This window comes from Piliocolobus tephrosceles, chromosome 12 (assembly GCF_002776525.5).
Source record: "Piliocolobus tephrosceles isolate RC106 chromosome 12, ASM277652v3, whole genome shotgun sequence".
NCBI classification, from domain to species: domain Eukaryota; kingdom Metazoa; phylum Chordata; class Mammalia; order Primates; family Cercopithecidae; genus Piliocolobus; species Piliocolobus tephrosceles.
Window position 1 is genome coordinate 111810419 of NC_045445.1, and position 18659 is coordinate 111829077.

Genomic DNA, 18659 nt, shown 5'->3' on the forward strand with positions numbered 1-18659 from the left:
ACAGGTGTGAGCCACTGCACCTAGTACATATATATAAGTTATATGTTTATTTTTTTACAATGGAAGGAACTTACGGAGAAGTTTAAAAACATAAATTAAATCAGGTCATTCATTTCGTTTACACCCTCTATTGGCTAAATGCACATAGGCTAAAATCTTTCTTCTTGCCTTTTGAGGCCCCAGGAGATCTGGCCCTGCAAACACCTCAAAAACTCTAATCACAAGTAACAGCCCCACTCCCACCCCATCAATCTTGCAACCTTTCCTGTCCAGCTGTGGCCTCTCTACCTCTTCCCTGCTTCTGGACTGCCTATGCTCCTTCTTGTTGTGTCCCTTCCCACCTCATTTTGTTCTGAGGGCTTCTGCACCATTAGTCTCTCCAGTTGGGTGCATTGCCACAGTCTTCAAGCCACCCTCAATGTTACCCTGGAATATTTTTGTTCATAGAATTATCACTGTCTAAATTTACCTCAGTCATCTATTGTCGTTATAACAGGTACACCAGATAGACTAACCTTAGTGGAGTGCAATCTGAAAAGTCTCTCACTACTGCTATCCAAACGCCTGAAGGAGCTGCCTTCCTCCAGCCCTATTATTATCTCAAGATGGCTCCCAGTGCCAGAAGAGTCTAACTTTGAGGTATTTATAGAAATCTCAAATCAATCAACACTTTCTTCTCACATACAATTGAAGTCTTCTCCTGATCCTCCCTTTCTGGCACCTCATCCTCACCCTCAGGCCTGTCTGGGAATTTCGCAGACTGCTTGTGAGGAAGGACGTAAACATGGCTTGCTCTTTTCAACCCTCTGCTCCAGCTTCCTCTCCTATGATCATGGTGCTGATGTGGCTGGCTCCTTCAGGTTGCAGGATGAAATGGGATGACAGGTAGAAGAACAATACCCACTTACTTAATTGGTGCTACCTGATCTTATCTAGGTGAGTATATAGGTTCCTTTTGCCTTCTTCTATCTTGAATTACCCCCATGTAGACTCTCCAGGAGTCTTCTCACCCTAGAAGAATGTTTCTTGGGCTGGGTCCTTTCAAATAAGCTCAAGCCTAGCCTTATTTCATTATGTCAAATTCACTTTGGTCCACTACATCTTGACTTGTGCCGATGAAAGTGCATCTTGCTTTCACTCTAACCACCTTCCCTTTCTCTGTGGTCCATTCTGTTGGTAGGAAATCACCAAGAGCCAGGGGCATTAAACTGTCAGCTTCCTCTCCTTAAAGAAGACACTCCCACTGTCTTTTTGTTCTGGCCACCACAGATATGAGCTGTAAATGGGTGATGGGCTAAAGATTTCTCCCCTCCCTTGATGGCCAGAAACATCATCTCTCTGTAGGGAGACCCCCTGAAACTATTGCTATGGAATAAAAGATGAAATGCTCCTGATTATTGTAAATACAAAATTGCATGCAGGATTGTGTAAAGACAATGCCAAGTTGGACTGCCAGAATGAGCCAACAGCACATGATGTGCTTCCCCCTGCAGAGAGTCTATGAATGGATGTGCAGTCAGGGAGGTTTCACATCACCAGGATTCCTATCCCAGAAAAGCAGATGTTCATAGCTCTGGGAATGGAATGCAACCCTTGTGGAGAGCCTATAAACGGATGCATGGGGGGCACCTGTCCATATGGATAAGATAGGGCTATAAATGCCCTCATCTTGCCATGGCTCTTCTAGGCCTCTTCAGGGTTAAGGCATACTCCCTTCTGAGAATTTCTGGTCTAACCGGTTGTCTAGCTTCACATCCCGTTTCTATGGATTGTTTGTAACCAGCTTTTGCTGTAACTGTTACTGCTGATTAATATCTTGCTAATCATATGTTATGGAAAGACTGTGTTTCTATTTTAAGGCTCTGTTAGAAATTACTGATGCACACACTATATTGTAAATTCTTATCTCTGTATACTGTACTTCTGCATACAGATGTTATGTTAAAGAATTACTTTATCCCCATGTGACCATCTCACCTCATAATCAAATGACCCTAAATCCCTCACTAACCTACCCCGCCCTCACTAAACTTAATAAATGCTGGCATATCCAGTGCATTGTTGGCACCGCTGGACCAGAAGGTGGTGACCCCCCTGGACCCAGCTTTCACTATCTTGTGTGTGTCTATTATTTCTCGACCTGCCAATCCACCTGGGAACAAAGAGAGAGCTGCATTGCATTGTGGGCTGCTGGCCAGATCCTGCAATATCTCTCCACTAAAATCCTACGTTCTCCTTTCATGACATGAAGATGTCACTTGGCAGTGGCTGTCCAACTAGAGATTCCATTTCCGAGAGCCTCTTTCACCTGGGCTTAGCTGTGTCACTAGTTTTCTCCAATTGTATGTGAGTGAAAGTGGTGTGTCACCTGTATGTCAAGGCCATTAAAACTATTGGAAATTCTCTTCTCTCTGCTTTCTTTTTCTCCAGCTACATGTAGGGACCTCTGAGTCCCTAAAAAGGAAGGAATCACAAGATGGAACAACCCTGGCTCCCTGAATCACAACAGGGAGTATGCCACCCACCAACCAGGGACACATTCACTAGAATGTTACAATTGTTAAAAACTTTTACTGTGTTTAGCCATTACAAATTTAGGGTTTATTTGCTGTATCAGCTAGATATACTCTAAATACTATATTTAGAGAGTCTTAAATAAACGGCACAGCAACCACTTTCATAACATGGAAATATAATTATCTATAGATAATTCTCAGGTTTGTGACTTCATTTGAAAATCCAGGGTAACAGGAGAACTTCCCAGGAAACATCCCAATTCAATTACTTTATTCGTTTTCTAACTCCACTAGAATGGTAGCTCCATGCAAATAGGGGCTTTGCTTGTATTGTTCATCACTGTTCTTTAGCATCTAGAACAGTATCAGAAATATCAGAGATATCCAGCAAATACTCATTAGAAAATAAAATGTGCAATTTATGAGATGATTTAGTGTTTGTGTGTACGTATATACCTATTATACATTATATATTAAAAGTATTACATATTATACATTATATATTACATATTATATAATATATAGAATTATTGAAATGTCTGGTATCTTGGATAATCACAACTTTTAACTAAATAATAAAGCAACTATGTAAAAATCTAACTCAGAAGGAGTTTAAAAGTCTCCAGTTAATTCAGCCTGCCTCCTTACTTGAAAGTTACTGGGTAAAGACAGCAGTTTCAGAAGGGAGAAAGACTTTATTGCCTTATCACTTTGTCACTTGGTTGCTGGTTCATACCTACTCTAAGAGGAAAAAGTGTAATTCACTGAGTGCACTACACACTTCATCATTTCCTGCTTGGTCAGAATAAATAAAGATTATTTACTTCCACATAACCACTTAATTGAGTCGATGACAATTCAATATGCACTAACATGAAGTATTTTCACCATACCCTCTCTCAGAAGATAATCACAAGTTCATTATAAAAGGATTATTTCTGAGAAGAAAACACACAATAATATTAAGTAAGGCATATTATTGAGGAAATCTTCAATTTTAATTTTATTCAATTTGAAAACATTACCAAGTCAGTAAACAAACTGAACTAATGGGTATTTTGAAAGTATCATGTAATTGAGAGGAAGTGATCATTATAATCTGGGTCAATAATTTTCCTAAATTGAAAAGTCAGAACTCAAATAAACCATGTAGACAGCTATACTTAGAAACACCATTGTCATTCCTTTGCTATTTCCATCTGTACAACACTGTGTCTAATGATATCATGCCTTATACCCACCCCAATCCCCAATCCTCCATCATATGACCTGAAATGTACAGAATGCTGAGATGCAATCAAGGTGGTTTGCTAATGCCAGACTGGGGGACATGTATGTTGAAGATGCATTAATAGGCACCTAGGAGTTGTGAAAAAGCCAGAAAACACCAAAAAAGCCTAAAGTTTATTAATTCGTATTCAGACACACCCCATAACCTTGAGAGAGAAAGGAAAACTATTAAAAATAGAAATATTTCTAATTGCAAGGAGCGATCCCTAGGAAGCAACCTCCTGCTTAACCGTTTAAGATAGTATTCCGCTCCCCCGCCACCGCTGTATATGTGTGTGTGTATATGTATTCTCTACATATATATGTAAGTATACATATATATGTATATGCATGTGTGTGAATTATTAAAATGCTAACTCTGAATGACCCTGTAGGCAAGCCATTTTGAAGAGTGTTTGTCACGAGTTAAGCAAACAGTGCTTAAGATACATCACACATGATTTAACAATCATGGGGTATGGGGTACCCCAGGGGGTAATTCTTGACACAGTGAGTGGGTATTTGCCTTGTTTTTTTGCATGTCAGGTGTTTGAACTTGCATAAATGAATCCAATGTCATATTCAGTCAATTCTTCTTCATCTGCATTTATGGAAGAAGGCAGAGGCATGAATAGTTCATAATGACAGAGTAGCCAAAAATTGTTTTCCTTTGTAATGTTCATTGTGAACTTTAATTGAAATAATGGTCTTTCAGATAGCTGTGATGTTGATTTCAACTAATTAATATACTCCTGACTTAAAGGCCTACATGAGAAGGAATGGACAGTTACGATTTTCTTACCTGACCCATTCCCTTCTATCCCCTGAACACTATTTCACTCAGAAATATAGAGATATCTCAAAGTAATCATAATTTTTCATCTCAAAATGTCCAAGGTAAGATATGAGTTTTAAAACGACGTCTTTATTCATTATGTAAAATTTGAACTTTCCCACAAAATCACAAATTAGATTGTTTCCATCAGAGCTAATGCTAGGTTTTCCTCATCAGGTACAATAGGCTGATAGTTTGCCATATTAACCCAGGTCACCTCACTCCATTACCCTCACCTAATTTCCAGTGCTAAAGCTTTCTAAGCTCACTGCACGCTGGGTGGGGTTGCTATACCCTGAATGCAAGGAAAAGAAAGTTCGTCTAGTTTTTTCAACATACTCTTTTTGTCAGATATTTTACTGTTTTGATTCTATTGTTCTGATATAAACCATAGTTTTTGGAGAAAACTTGCCTAGCCAGTGTTAATAACCAATAAAGAATAAATTAAGTTTTCCTTAGCTGGTGGTGGCAACAGATAGAAAACACACACTTTACCCAAGACTTAAACTTCCTCCTAAATTCCTGTCCTATCTCAGCTACTTTAGTGACTTTTCACTGGAATTTAGAAAGCCTTAAGGATGTTCTGCTGTGCCCCTTTGGGGCTACATGAAATTTGATGGGGAGAGCCCCTTGATATTCAACGACTAGCCAGTAAGACTTTTATACTGCAGATGTCAAGACAAGATGGTAAGGAGCAAATTCCCTCCATCTCTGAACTTGGAGTCAGGATGCCCTCTAAGTTTCCTTTTAACCTTTCCATAACATCCGGGAGAATGGAGCATGAGAACACTCAGGAGGAGTTGAATCTGACCTGAGAGGGAACAGAATCTGATGAGTTTACCAGAAAGGAAAGACAAACCTAAGTTTGGCTTCTAAAATCAGCTCTTTATCCCACTCTCTGTTTTTTAAGAGTAAATAGCTAAATCTCTATTTCCATGTCATTTCTGCAAATCACACTGGTTAACATCGTATCTAACCAGAACGGCATTGTCAGTAATTATGACCAAGGAGAGTCAATGGAATTCAGTATGACTACCTAGATACTCTGTAAATACAGGTCAGCATTCTTGTTTTAACTTGGAGTAAAAATTTCCTGAAAAGCTTTGTTTGTTGAAATTCTATACAGAGTCATTACTGGAAAAGTTGTATGTGTGAAGACTAGAAAAGGAATCAGCCTTCAGAGCACAGAGCTTGACCAGCAGAGATGACTTTGATGAAAAAATAAAAAGAAATAAGGTGCGGGGGGTGGGGGGGGGGGGGGGGGGGGGGGGGGGGGGGAAGGGAAGAGGGAGGAAGGAAGAGAGGGCGTGGAGGGAGAATGGGAGGATTGGGGGACACTGAGAGAGAAAGAGAGAATAAATGCATCCTTCCTTTTGGCAGAGCACCTTGTTTGGACAGCAGACCCTCCCCAACACACACCCTTTTCCCTTTAATTAGGCACTTCAGTGAAATGCAGACAGTTGACAGTTTAACTCTAGGCATGGCCTTGATTCCACTGTCAGTTGAAGTGAAAGTGGCTAATTATTGCTGACCTTTAAAGCCATAGACATTATGCACAAAATCAATTCAGAATTTACAAATAAGTAAATGATTAGGAAATATTCTGGCAATTAATGTAGATATTAAATCCAAGCATATTAACTCTATAATTTTAGGAAGAACATTATATCTTTTGGGAGCCAACAAGTACTTTAAATTTTTTTTAGAGTATAGGCAGATTAGAGATGAGATTTTACCATAATTCTAATTTTTATAGAATATTTTTGTATATGAGTGTTTTCAACATTAATCAAAATAGTCTTCCCTAGCGACATCTACATTTTTTGTATTTAACTCAAATTAGACCATGAGATATATTTTCTGGATTAAAAAATAGTATTTGAGAATTTTTTAACAACTTGTCAGGATAAATTAAAAGCAGAATGCTAATTTTGCTTCCTCAACATTTAATGAGGAAGAAAAATGTCAATGTCATGGACAACACCTTATGATATATGATCTTTCATCTAGAAACATAAAGTATAAAAAGTATGAAAGAGGCCAGGTGTGCTGGCTCATGCCTATAATCCCAACACTTTGGGAGGCTGAGGAAGGGGTGGATCACCTGAGGTTGGGAGTTCAAGACCAGCCTGACCAACATGGAGAAACCCCATCTCTACTAAAAATACATAATTAGCCAGCCATGAAGGCCCATGACTGTAATCCCAGCTACTCAAGAAGCCGAGGCAGGAGAATCACTTGAACCCGGGAGGTGGAGGTTGCGGTGAGCCAAGATCATGCCATTGCACACCAGCCTGGTCAACAAGAGCAAAAGTCCATCTCAAAACAAAAAAAAAAAAAAAAAAAAAAAAAAAAGGATGAAGGAAGAAAATACATTAAAAACATTAACTATATTATGGAGGCTAAAACTAAAAACTTTTAAACAATGGTTGGCAACTCACATGTGTTTTTTAAATTTTTATTTTGTTTTTTTTACTAAAGACAAGGTCTCACTATGTTGCTCAGGCTGGTCTCAAACTCCCGAGCTCAAGCAAGCCTCCCACCTTGGCCTCCCAAAGTGCTTGGATTATAGTCATAAGCCACCACACCTGGTCTCACTTGTGTTGTTTTGTATGGATGATTTTATGTTTGACACCAAGAGGATTAACAGTGTTTTTAACCATGCTTCTCTTTTGCTAGTTTGTGGAGAGATTTCTGGATCTCTTTATTAACAATATAGTGAATTTAATTGAAGGTTGTTTATAGAATTAAAAGCTCAGAAAGAAGTAAATGATCATGCAACTTTCATTGACAATGAAGTAAGTAGTTTGAAGGCTATGGCTGTTTAAAACGTAAATTATATAAAGAGTTGCTCACACACTTAAGTTTTGTTTCCACAAAATGTTTACAGCTCAGTGCTATATATTAGAGTTATTGAGTGTCAGTGGAAGACAGTGGTTTATTGTCATCATTCTCCTATGCCGAACTATATGAAATACAAGAGATTTTTGAGATCAAACAAAATGGAACAGCAGCTACTACATGTCAAAATTTCCAAAGGAAATCCTAAATACTTTATACCAACAGAGAATGGACTACTAACAAACAAGTATTATTTACTGAAAATGTAACCTGGTTTTGGAACCTGCAGTAAGAAGTAACCAAATACATGTGTTTCAAGATTGTATTTCTTACATGAACCCTATTTTAGAGAGATTCTGATCAATCACTCATCTCTAGAAAAAATGTGGAAATTGAGTTGAATGTAATAAAAACTGAGATGCAGATAAAAAAATAAGAGATGGCTTAGTATCTTGAGTGAACCATTGCCACATCTGGAGGTATAAAGTTTAAATAAAGTATTTCTCAAATGATTCACCTGAACAGAATATGCAGTTAATAATATTAGGAAATAATATACAAGTGAGGACCACAATTTCAGTATACTTCTGAAAGTAGTCAGAAAGTATCTTCTTCAAAGAATGGACAAAAGTTTCATTTGATGGCATTATTAAAAAGAAATCATACTATTTCCAGCAAACAAATCTTCATGTCTGAAAGTTAAAGAGGGAATACATTTTTACCTTCAACAATTATGACTAGAAACGTGAGAAAACTAAATAATTTGGCAACATCACTAGCCATGATAGGCTAAGTTGGTAAACTTAGTTGAAAAAGATGTCCATTCTCAACAAATCTCAGTTAAATGTGAACATTTAATTAATACAGCAAACCTGTCTATAGTAACAAAGGGAACTATCTAGCAGCTGTTATGTGTTAAGAGGTTTCGCTCCTGCATTATAATGTAAAACTACTCAATGAAAAGGGGACTCAATAATTGTGTTTAATCTAAGTAGAACATGAAATAATATTATTTAAGTATATTTATGAAATAACTATGCTAACTGTTCATAACAAATAATAAAAGCAATGATGATAGCAATTAGAAATATATATGTGCATAAGACGAGTTACACATATCCCACTGTGGTGCCAAAACAAAAAGAGGTTTAAATTGAAAACTTATAGGAAATCAGTACAAACTGAATTAGGATTACATTATAATACACATGGGGAGGGGCAAGTCCTTGATGAAAAATGAACAAGTGCCATTATTCAAAAGTACATTATTTATTTAAATAATATATTCCTGAAAGGGTATATGCAAATTTAATTTCATAAATGAAAACATATTTGAAATTTCTCAAAGAGATAAGTAGTGGTTTTTTGGTTTTGGTTTTTTGTTTGTTTGTTTTTGCTTTTTGCTCAGTCTTCTTACATATGCACATAAAGTACCCTGATGGTGTGTATTTCTCAGACAGTCTTCACCTTTTAAGGTTGAGAGCTATAAAAATCTCAATTTCTATCAGTATTTTCTTGAAGGACTAATAGCTCTTGTAGGAAAAAAAGGCATTTTATACACCATTTAATGAGCAGATGCAACAATTGGCCATCTATAATTTCTTTTAAAATTGTATTTATTTATGTTTGTTTTGCATATTTTGTCATCTTCATTCCTATTTTAAGCGTATAGTTAATAAGAAAGCCAATTTCTCCTTTTCTGAGGTGCTACATCATGCACTCAGTTTTTTCAAAGCCTATTTAAATTTTTTTCTCTACATATTGATAAAGGGATACATTTTAATTTACATTTTAAAATAACCTTTAAGGAAGATTTTACACTGCAGTGGTAACCAATTAACAGAAATAAGATATTTTCATTGAGTGAAATGATCCTACCGTCATATTAAATAATTTTCCACTTAGAAGATAATGCTTTTGCAATCTATACTTGAGCACATTTCAAAATTTTAATCATTCATCTTCTATGCCTAAATGGAGATTTACCCAGAAATCAGGTGGGCAAATAATCAATTTGTAAACTTATAATATTTTAAATCTTTTCTTTTTCACTTTCTATTTATTGGAGCCAAAGTGCAAGATTCTAAGTAATCAATTCTATAAAGAAATCTATCCACATATTTAAAAATAAAAATAACATTTATTATTATCAATTTAAATACTTGAGCACTAACAATAAGGAAACTAAATTTAATTAAAACATTATTAATAGCAATACTGTCCTCATGTTTCATTTAAAATAAGACTCTTAATATTTAACTTTATTAAATAATTTTGGACACAAATTTAGTAACATTTTAGTAATTCACATCAGACAAATCTATTCCGAGTATTAATGGAAACCCCAAATATATGCCAGTTGCTCCAAATATGTTTCCAAGTGAAAGGTCTGCTGTAGAAACCAGGAAGAAGCAAGGCTGAAAGAGTCTAGTAGCACAATCCTGTTTTTATCATCTATGTGTGAACAAACACGTAGGCTAAGGGTAAGTTTGCTTTAGTAACTATTGAAACAGATAGAATGCTAATCAACGCAGTCACTATAAGATAACATATAACTAAAATATGTTTTCCAAAAGCATTTTAAGTCCATAGTACTAGATTTAAAAATAAAATTGCTATGATTGACTAATTTATCTTAATACAATCATCTGATACAGACGTTTTTAGGGATAGTAAGTAATTTACTATACAACAAAAGGTCTAACTGCTCACAAAATGACGGAGTCTACGAACATGTAATGGGCACTTACCAGAGCAATACATGTCAGTTCCATAATGTCTATGGGTGGTCCAGGAGTGCTATGGATCTCAAGATTATACCAGAATCTTAAATTGTTAAAATGATCATCTGAAAAACAAACCAAAACACCACTTTTTAAATATAGACTTCAGAATACCATACTTAACATACACATTTGAGAATCATGAACAGACATCATTTTCAATCTTTTTTTTTCAATGGACTTTTTGTCAAGACAGCTGAAGAAAGGGTGGGAAGCTGTTTTTATCACAGTTAGTGAGGACTAAGAGAAGTTCCATCCTTGCATGGCCAAGAGAATGTCCTGTACAAGCTCCTGGCCCTATACCTATGCCAGTAACTCATTAAGTTCTTCCATAAAATTAATTTCGGAATGTTTTACTTTTAAGTTAAGGATTAATGTTTCAAAAAGAAATAACCAATCTTTTTTCTCATTGACAAACTATTCATGTATTTGTACACAGATATATCTAAATAAGTCATTACAATTCACAATGCTGCATTTCCAGGACCATAAGAATCTAGTATAAGGGGAAAGTCAGGAAAATGAGACTGCATGTTTCCTGAAAATTTGAAAAAGGATCCTAAGAATTTAGCCCAAGGAAAGTCTTAAAGGGGCATAGACTAAGTAGTGAGACAATTGTTTTTATATCTTGCTTCCCTAATATTTTTAAAAAGCAGGTAATTCTGCCCCTGATGATAACCAAAACCATACTCCCTCAGGCTAAAATTGGAATCCTCATCTACCAGGCCCTTCATAAAAAGGTTTTTTACGTCCATCAAAATCAGTTTTATTTTGTTTTGTTTTTCCTCTCTGTTCAGCTTCCCACTTTGATATTCTTTTGTTTTCCTGTGTTGAACTAGGTCATGGTTTAAGATTGTCCTCCAATTTCAGTAAATTGTATACATATTCACATCAGTATTGTCATGTTTAAAAGATTTCAAGAACTATTATGCTAGATTAATTTATTTAGGTAAATTGCTAACCTCTTTGGGCCTCAGTTTCCTCATCTATGAAATAAGAAGCTCAAACTAGTGGAATTCTCAGTGTTTTTCTCAACTGAAAATGTTTTTCATGAGTATATGTTTTACATTGCATTGTATTGTATTTTATGGCACTATATGACACTGAATAGCATCGTATTGTGTAGTATGCCACTGTATGGCATTTGTAGCTTTGTATTGGATTGTATTGCATAACATTGTATTTTACTGCACTGCACTGTTCTGTACCATCCTGTATTGTACTATTTTGCATGTTGTTTCAACACCTTAGGTATCTAAAATACTTATAAGATTGGTGGACCTGAGAACAATCCAGATATTTAAAGTAAACAGCTAGTAAGAGGGAGAAAGAGAAAAAAATAGTTACAATTAATAAGACCCAGTTGAGTTCTTATTCCAAATAACTATGAGGAGTTCTTGAGGGCAAATTTATTTCCACATTTTGAACTGACTCCTGTACTTGGTTATTTTTCAGACATCAGTTTATTCCCTTAAAAGCAGAAATGTGCAGAAAACAAGGTTACCAAATTTATACTGATGGGAGATTATTAAGGAAGCCTCTGCTCACATTTGCTCCTTCAATTTTATAAAAGCACTTTAAGTGCTTTTATGACATTTAAATGTGACTTCTCAAAAATAAATCAAAGTTCTTAAAATGAAAAGTGTTTTCCCTTCTAGGTACCTTATGCATATTTTATCTGGGCCTTTCCAATGTTTTAACCCACACTGAACTCACAGAGAAAATAATTCTGGAAATAAACATTAGCTATGACTTGAGGAGATTGCTTCATGACTCTGGGTTAGTGCAAAGATCAGTGGAATGACTCAGAGTTATAAGACCAGGGTTCAAATCCCAATGTGACCACCATTAGCTTGTGATTTTTGGCAAAGAATCTCAAGAGTCTGCCCACTTGTGGAACAGGGACTATATTTGTCATGGTTCTCCAGAGAGATGGAACTAGCAGGATGTGTAAAGAAGAGAGCAAAAAAGAGAGATTTTAAGAAATTGGCTTATACAACTGTGGAGGCTTGGTAAACCCAAAATCTGAAGTATACTGGGGTAGGTCAGATTTTATTTTACTAAGGTTTTCAACTGATTGGATGAAGCTCAACCACATTATGGAGGATAATCTGCTTTATTCAAAGTCCATGGATACAAATGTTAATCTCATCCATAAAACATATTCTCAGAAACATTAAAAATAAAGCTGACCAAATATCTGGGCCCTGTGGCCTGGCTAAGTTGACACATGAAATTAACCATCGCGGGGGCAATAACACCTATTATTTATAATTACTGTGACTATCACATGTGGCAGTGTTGTGATGTAGCTGATTTAGTTCCTACAGTGCTAAACGTGTACATTGAGTACGATTTATTGATTAGAGTGGGATTGGTGAATGATTTATTAATGAAAACACCAACAAAATAATGATTGTTTTCAAACTTTGAATCTTAAACAACTTAAAATATTTTTCTAATTATAAAATCAATAGCATTCACTATAGTGATTTTAGAAATTCCTGAATAGCATCAAGATGGAAGTTCTTCATAATTTCATGACAAAATGACAGCTACTTAATATATTTGTATAAAATTTCAGGTTTAAAATATCAAGAAAGATACAGATATATAGACATACACACATAAATATAGTGGGGTGTATACAATATACATAATTGATACATTCATATGTACATAAAAATATACACATTTATATTATTCAGAAAATATTCACTATTAAAACTTTAGTTTCAATTATTCAATATATCCCATAAGAAACATTCTTAAATATCGTATTTTTTGTATATCTTTGAATACTCTAACAAATTCCTTAGACTGAATCATTGGATTGAAGAAGATAAAAAATTATTAAAATTTTAAACATACTATAAATGTTCTCTTCAAAAAGTTTTTATCAATTTAAATTTCTGTTGTAATGCATGAGATTGTCTCTTTTGATCTGATTCTCATTAACAGTGAGTGTTACCGTTATCTTTCATATTTTCCTATCGGAAGGTTAAAACATTCTGATTTAGGTGTTGCTTTCATTTCTTTGATGAGAAGAAAGCTAGAAGATTTCTCAATTGAAAATAAATATACTGTGGAGCAGTCTTTAAAAAAGGATCCATGTTATTATAGGGGAAAAGTTAATTCTGTCTGAGAGAAAGGATATGAAAAGGCCAGTCTGAAGAACTAGGGATACCTTAAATGTTGTCAGGTACACTTTTCCTAGCTTTTAATCTATCTTTCGACCTGTTAATATGTAGGTTAGTATGTTTATTAGAGATCAGTCTTTTTTAGCCTATTAACATAAAATCATAATATTTTGATTTTCCTTCAAACTCTTCTGAACACTTTACCCCTCATGAAGGTTTTCCTTCATGGTTCTTCTGTCCTAGATATTAATGAAGATTTAACTTTTAGCATAACACATCTACAGCAATTATCTATTCCTTTGTCTCACCTGCATGATTTCACTGAAAGAGATCCTAAACCTTTTCAACCCATGTTAATATTGTTTTTCTCCTAGTCTCAGCTATAAAGATTCAATTGGCAACTGGATATTGCTATGTAAATGTCTTGGATGTCAGATCAACATCAGGAAGTACAAAACTTTGCTAAGTGTTACAGTCTCCCAAACTTTTTTCTTTCTTTCTGAATTTCTGTCTTATTTTTTTCTATTGACAAAAATACAAACAAACTCTATTATTATTTTTTGGAATCAATACCCTTTTTCATTAGCTTCTATAAGGACAGTCATCCAATGCTAGTCTCTGGAATGTTTCTCATCTTTAGTGATATTTCTATATTTCCACCACCACCATCATCATAAAAGACCTGGTTGTCTTCACTTTAAACTCAGTTTGCCATTGCAGTAGTCTAACTGGCCCAACTTCTCTTCCTAAATCATTCTGAATATTTCTAAATACCACTCTTTAGTCCATGGATTCTGTGATGCTTAATTTCATGTGTCAACTTTGCTGGGCTATACTGCCCAGTCGTATGAACAAACACTAGTCTAGATGTTCCTGTGAAGCTATTTTAGAAATGTGATTAATATTTATGTTAGTATAATCTGAGTAAAGCAAATTATCCTCCATTGAGTAGGCCTCCTCCAATGAGTTGAAGGCCTTACGTGCAACCACTGATGTTCCCCCAAAAAGAAAGAATTTTTTCTCAAGACTGTAACATAGAAATACTGCCTGAGTTTCCAGCCTGCCTGTTTTATCCTGGGGAATTTGGACTCAAGGCTGCAACATTGACATTGGCTTTTTAGCCTGCTGGCTTGCCTTGCAGATTTCAGATTTACCAGCAAACTTACCAAGGCCTGAGGAAGATTGCTAGTATCTCTTATATTGAAGTAAGCAACGCATATTACATTATTAAAACAATACACTCATTAACATTTTATTAGAAATTTGCTATATGCTTTTGTTTAGTGACAGAAAAATATGTAAAACTTTACAATTATGAAAGGGTGGGCACCCTTCCAGCTGAAGTATTTTGATACTATTGACATTAATAGCAGTGGAACTCCAGAATGTATGCTACATATAGTTAATAATGAATTAAAATTCTTACAGATATATGCAATACAAATTTGGATATGTATTATGCATGTAAACTATTTCATTCAAAAGTGAATGATGATTTGGATTTATGCAAACTAATAGTGAAACTGTCATAATAAACTTACACGTGTCTGCATCATAAAAAATGCTAGATTGTTCTGTTATTGAATCAAGACAGGAGAGTGCTTGATCTTGATCTGTGTCGTCCTCACAATCATCACATTTCCTTCTTATAGTAGAAAATGTAACTGTACCTACAACACAAAAGTACAAGATGCCCTATTAATCAGGGTTTAGTTTTCTAAAACAAAAGGTAAGCTATAGATATTACTCTAGCTTAAAACATATTAATATAAAGCAAAAATTAATTCTAGATGTCAATATTAGAATTAAACCTGATACATATTCAGAACATTTTAAGGAAAAGCTCAAGGAAAGAGTTTAAGGAAATATTTTCAAAATCTCCATTAAAATGGTAATTTTTCAACAGCTCTTCTGAGATAATTTTTAAAAAGTAGAAAATGAAATAAATGCAACAACTTTCAGAATACTTATTGCCCTAGGGTAACTGTTCTTATTTTCTTTCTAAGTCATTTTAATGCTCTATTTATTACCCTATTAAAATAACATTTATTTTATTTTATATAATATCACAATATCCCAAGCATGAAATTTCTTGAAAATATTTAATATATAAAATGTTAAACACTTTGTTATAAAAGTTATTAGTGAGGCCGAGCATGGTGGCTCATGCCTGTAATCCCAGCACTTTGGGACACTGAGATGGGTGGACTGCTTGAGGTCGGGAGTTTGAGACCAGCCTGGCCAACATGGTGAAACCTTGTTTCTATTAAAAATACAAAAATTAGCCAGGCATGGTGGCACACATCTGTAATCCCAGCTACTTGGGAGGCTGAGGCAGGAGAATTACTTGAACCTGGGAGGAGGAGGTTGCAGTGAGCCAAGATCGCACCACTGCACTCCAGCCTGGGTAACAGAACAAAACTGTCTCAAAAACAAAAGAAAACAAAAAAAAATCAAAAGTTATTACTATCAAAAATCATCACTCTCTGGAATTTTTCTAATACTAAGATTGACCTATATAAATTGGTATTAATTTTTAAAGTTTATATTCTTATGGCAATGATTCAGAAATGGGCCCTGACCTCTAAATACCAGCTTGACATAAACAAACCTTTGCACACAAAACTATGTGTTTCTAGTCATGCATCATAATCAAATAGCTTACAGCAATGTCTATAAATACTGTGTAGTTGAATTACAGTAGCATCCACACTTCCTTAAATGTAAAGACAAGTAGAACTAAAATTAAACAGCAATATTTTCTTAGTTTTTACTTGAGAGTAAAACTCTTCCTGAATTTCTTCTAATAAATTCTATTTTTTTGGAGTGTGGTCTCCTTAGAGAGAGAGCTTGAAGTAAAATCATCTTGAAATAAGATATAATAACGTGTGTATATATAAAACCAACTTGAAATGAAACACATATGAAAGCAATTAGCCAAAAGCACAGAGCAAAAACTCAATAAATAACATCTTTATTTATGTTCTTATTATTCCTGGTTAGGGGACAGTAAGATACTATTGGTCACACTGCTCTTGAAGAGGACAGATATCTAAAAGAAAGAAATGCCTAATTTGGAAAAAAAAAATTTTAACTTGTTTTGGGGGGGAGGTGAGAAATACAGGTGTTTCGTGTGTTGATAGGCAATACAGATGTTTCATGTGTTCCATATTTTTACAGACAGTTAGGTGACCAAAAGTCCTGAAAGTTGTAACTTTAGACGTGTCCTGTACAATATGACAGCCATTAGTCACATGTGACTACTGAGCAATTAAAATGTTGGTAGTCCTAAATAAGATGTGTTGTGTGAAATACACATTGTATTCCACAGACTGTGTAAAATAGAATGTAAAACATACTACTAATAATTGTATATTAGCTATGTTGTGAAATTATACATTTGGGGTCTGTTCAAAGATGGCTGAATAGGCACAGCTCCAGTCTGCAAGCTCCCAGTGTGATCGATGCAGAAGACAGGTGATTTCTGCATTTCCAACTGAGGTACCTGGTTCATCTCACTGGGACTGGTTGGAGAGTGGGTGCAGCCCATAGAGGGTGAGCCGAAGCAGGGCAGGGCATCGCCTCACCTGGGAAGCACAAGGGGTTGGGGGATTTCCCTTTCCTAGCTAAGGAAAGCCATGACAAACTGTACCTGGAAAAACGGAAAACTCCTGCCCAAATACTGTGCTTTTCCAACAGTCTTAGCAAATGGCACACCAGGAGATTATATCCCACGGCTGACTTGGTGGGTCCCACGCCCACAGAGCCTTGCTCACTGCTAGTATAGCAATCTGAGATCGACCTGCAAGGCAGCAGCCTGGCAGGGGGAGGGGTGTCCGCCATTGCTGAGGCTTGAGTAGGTAAACAAAGCATCCAGGGTAGCTCAAACTGGGTGGAGCCCACCACAGCTCAACAAGGCCTGATGCCTTTGTAAACTCCACCTCTGTGGGCAGGGCATAGCTGAACAAAAGGCAGCAGAAACTTCTGCAGACTTAAACATCCCTGTCTGACAGCTCTGAAGAGAGCAGTGGTTCTCCCAGCATGGTGTTTGAGCTCTGAGAACGGGCAGACTGCCTCCTCAAGTGGTTCCCTGACCCCCATGTAGCCTAACTGGGAGACACTTCCCAGCAGGGGCTGACTGATATCTCATACAGGCCAGTGCCCATCTGGGACGAAGCTTCCAGAGGAAGGATCAGGCAGCAATTTTTGATGTTCTGCAATACTTGCTGTTCTGCAGCTTTCACTGGTGATACCCAGGCAAACAGGGTCTGGAGTGGACATCCAGCAAACTCTAACAGACCTGCAGCTGAGGGATCTGACTATTAGAAGAAAAACTAACAAACAGAAAGGAATAACATCAACAAAAAGAACATCCACACCAAAATCCCATCTATAGGTCATCACCATCAAAGACCAAAGGTAGATAAAACCACAAAGATGGGGAGAAACCAGAGCAGAAAAGCTGAAAATTCTAAAAACCAAAGTGCCTCTTCTCCTCCAAAGGATTGCAGTTCCTTGCCAGTGACAGAAAAAAGCTGGATGGAGAATGAATTTGACGAGCTGACAAAAGTAGGCTTCAGAAGGTCGGTAATAACAAACTTCTCCGAGCTAAAGGAAGATGTTTGAGCCCATTGCAAGGAAGCCAAAAACCTTGAAAAAAGATTGGATGAATGGCTAACTAGAATAAACAGTGTAGAGAAGACCTTAAATGACCTGATGGAGCTGAAAACCATGGCACGAGAACTACGAGACGCATGCACAAGCTTCAACAGTCGATTCAATCAAGTGGAAGAAAGGGTGTCAGTGATTGAAGATCAAATTAATTAAAGAAAGCAAGAAGAGAAGTTTAGAGAAAAAAGAGTAAAAAGAAACAAACAAAGCCTCCAAGAAATATGGGACTACGTGAAAAGACCAAATCTACATTTGACTGGTGTACCTGAAAGTGACAGGGAGAATGGAACCAAGTTGGAAAACACTCTTCAGGATATTATCCAGGAGAACTTCCCTAACCTAGCAAGGCAGGCCAACATTCAAATTCAGAAAATACAGAGAACACCACAAAGATACTCCTCAAGAAGAGCAACCCAAAGAAACATAATTGTCAGATTCATCAAGGTTGAAATGAAAGAAAAAATGTTAAGGGCAGCCAGAGAGAAAGGTCGGGTTACCCACAAAAGGAAGACCATCAGACTAACAGTGGATCTCTTGGCAGAAACTCTACAAGTCAGAAGACAGTGGGGGCCAATATTCAACATTCTTCAAGAAAAGAATTTTC

General features: G+C 36.1%; 1 protein-coding gene across 1 annotated transcript in view; it reads right to left on the reverse strand.

Moving 5' to 3' along the window:
* Positions 1-18659, reverse strand: part of CFAP47 (cilia and flagella associated protein 47) — a 409569-nt gene that overhangs the window by 106065 nt on the left and 284845 nt on the right. Inside the window, 2 exon segments of the mRNA XM_031936608.1 lie at positions 10212-10309; positions 14926-15054. Coding sequence (XP_031792468.1) covers positions 10212-10309; positions 14926-15054 — 227 coding nt within the window.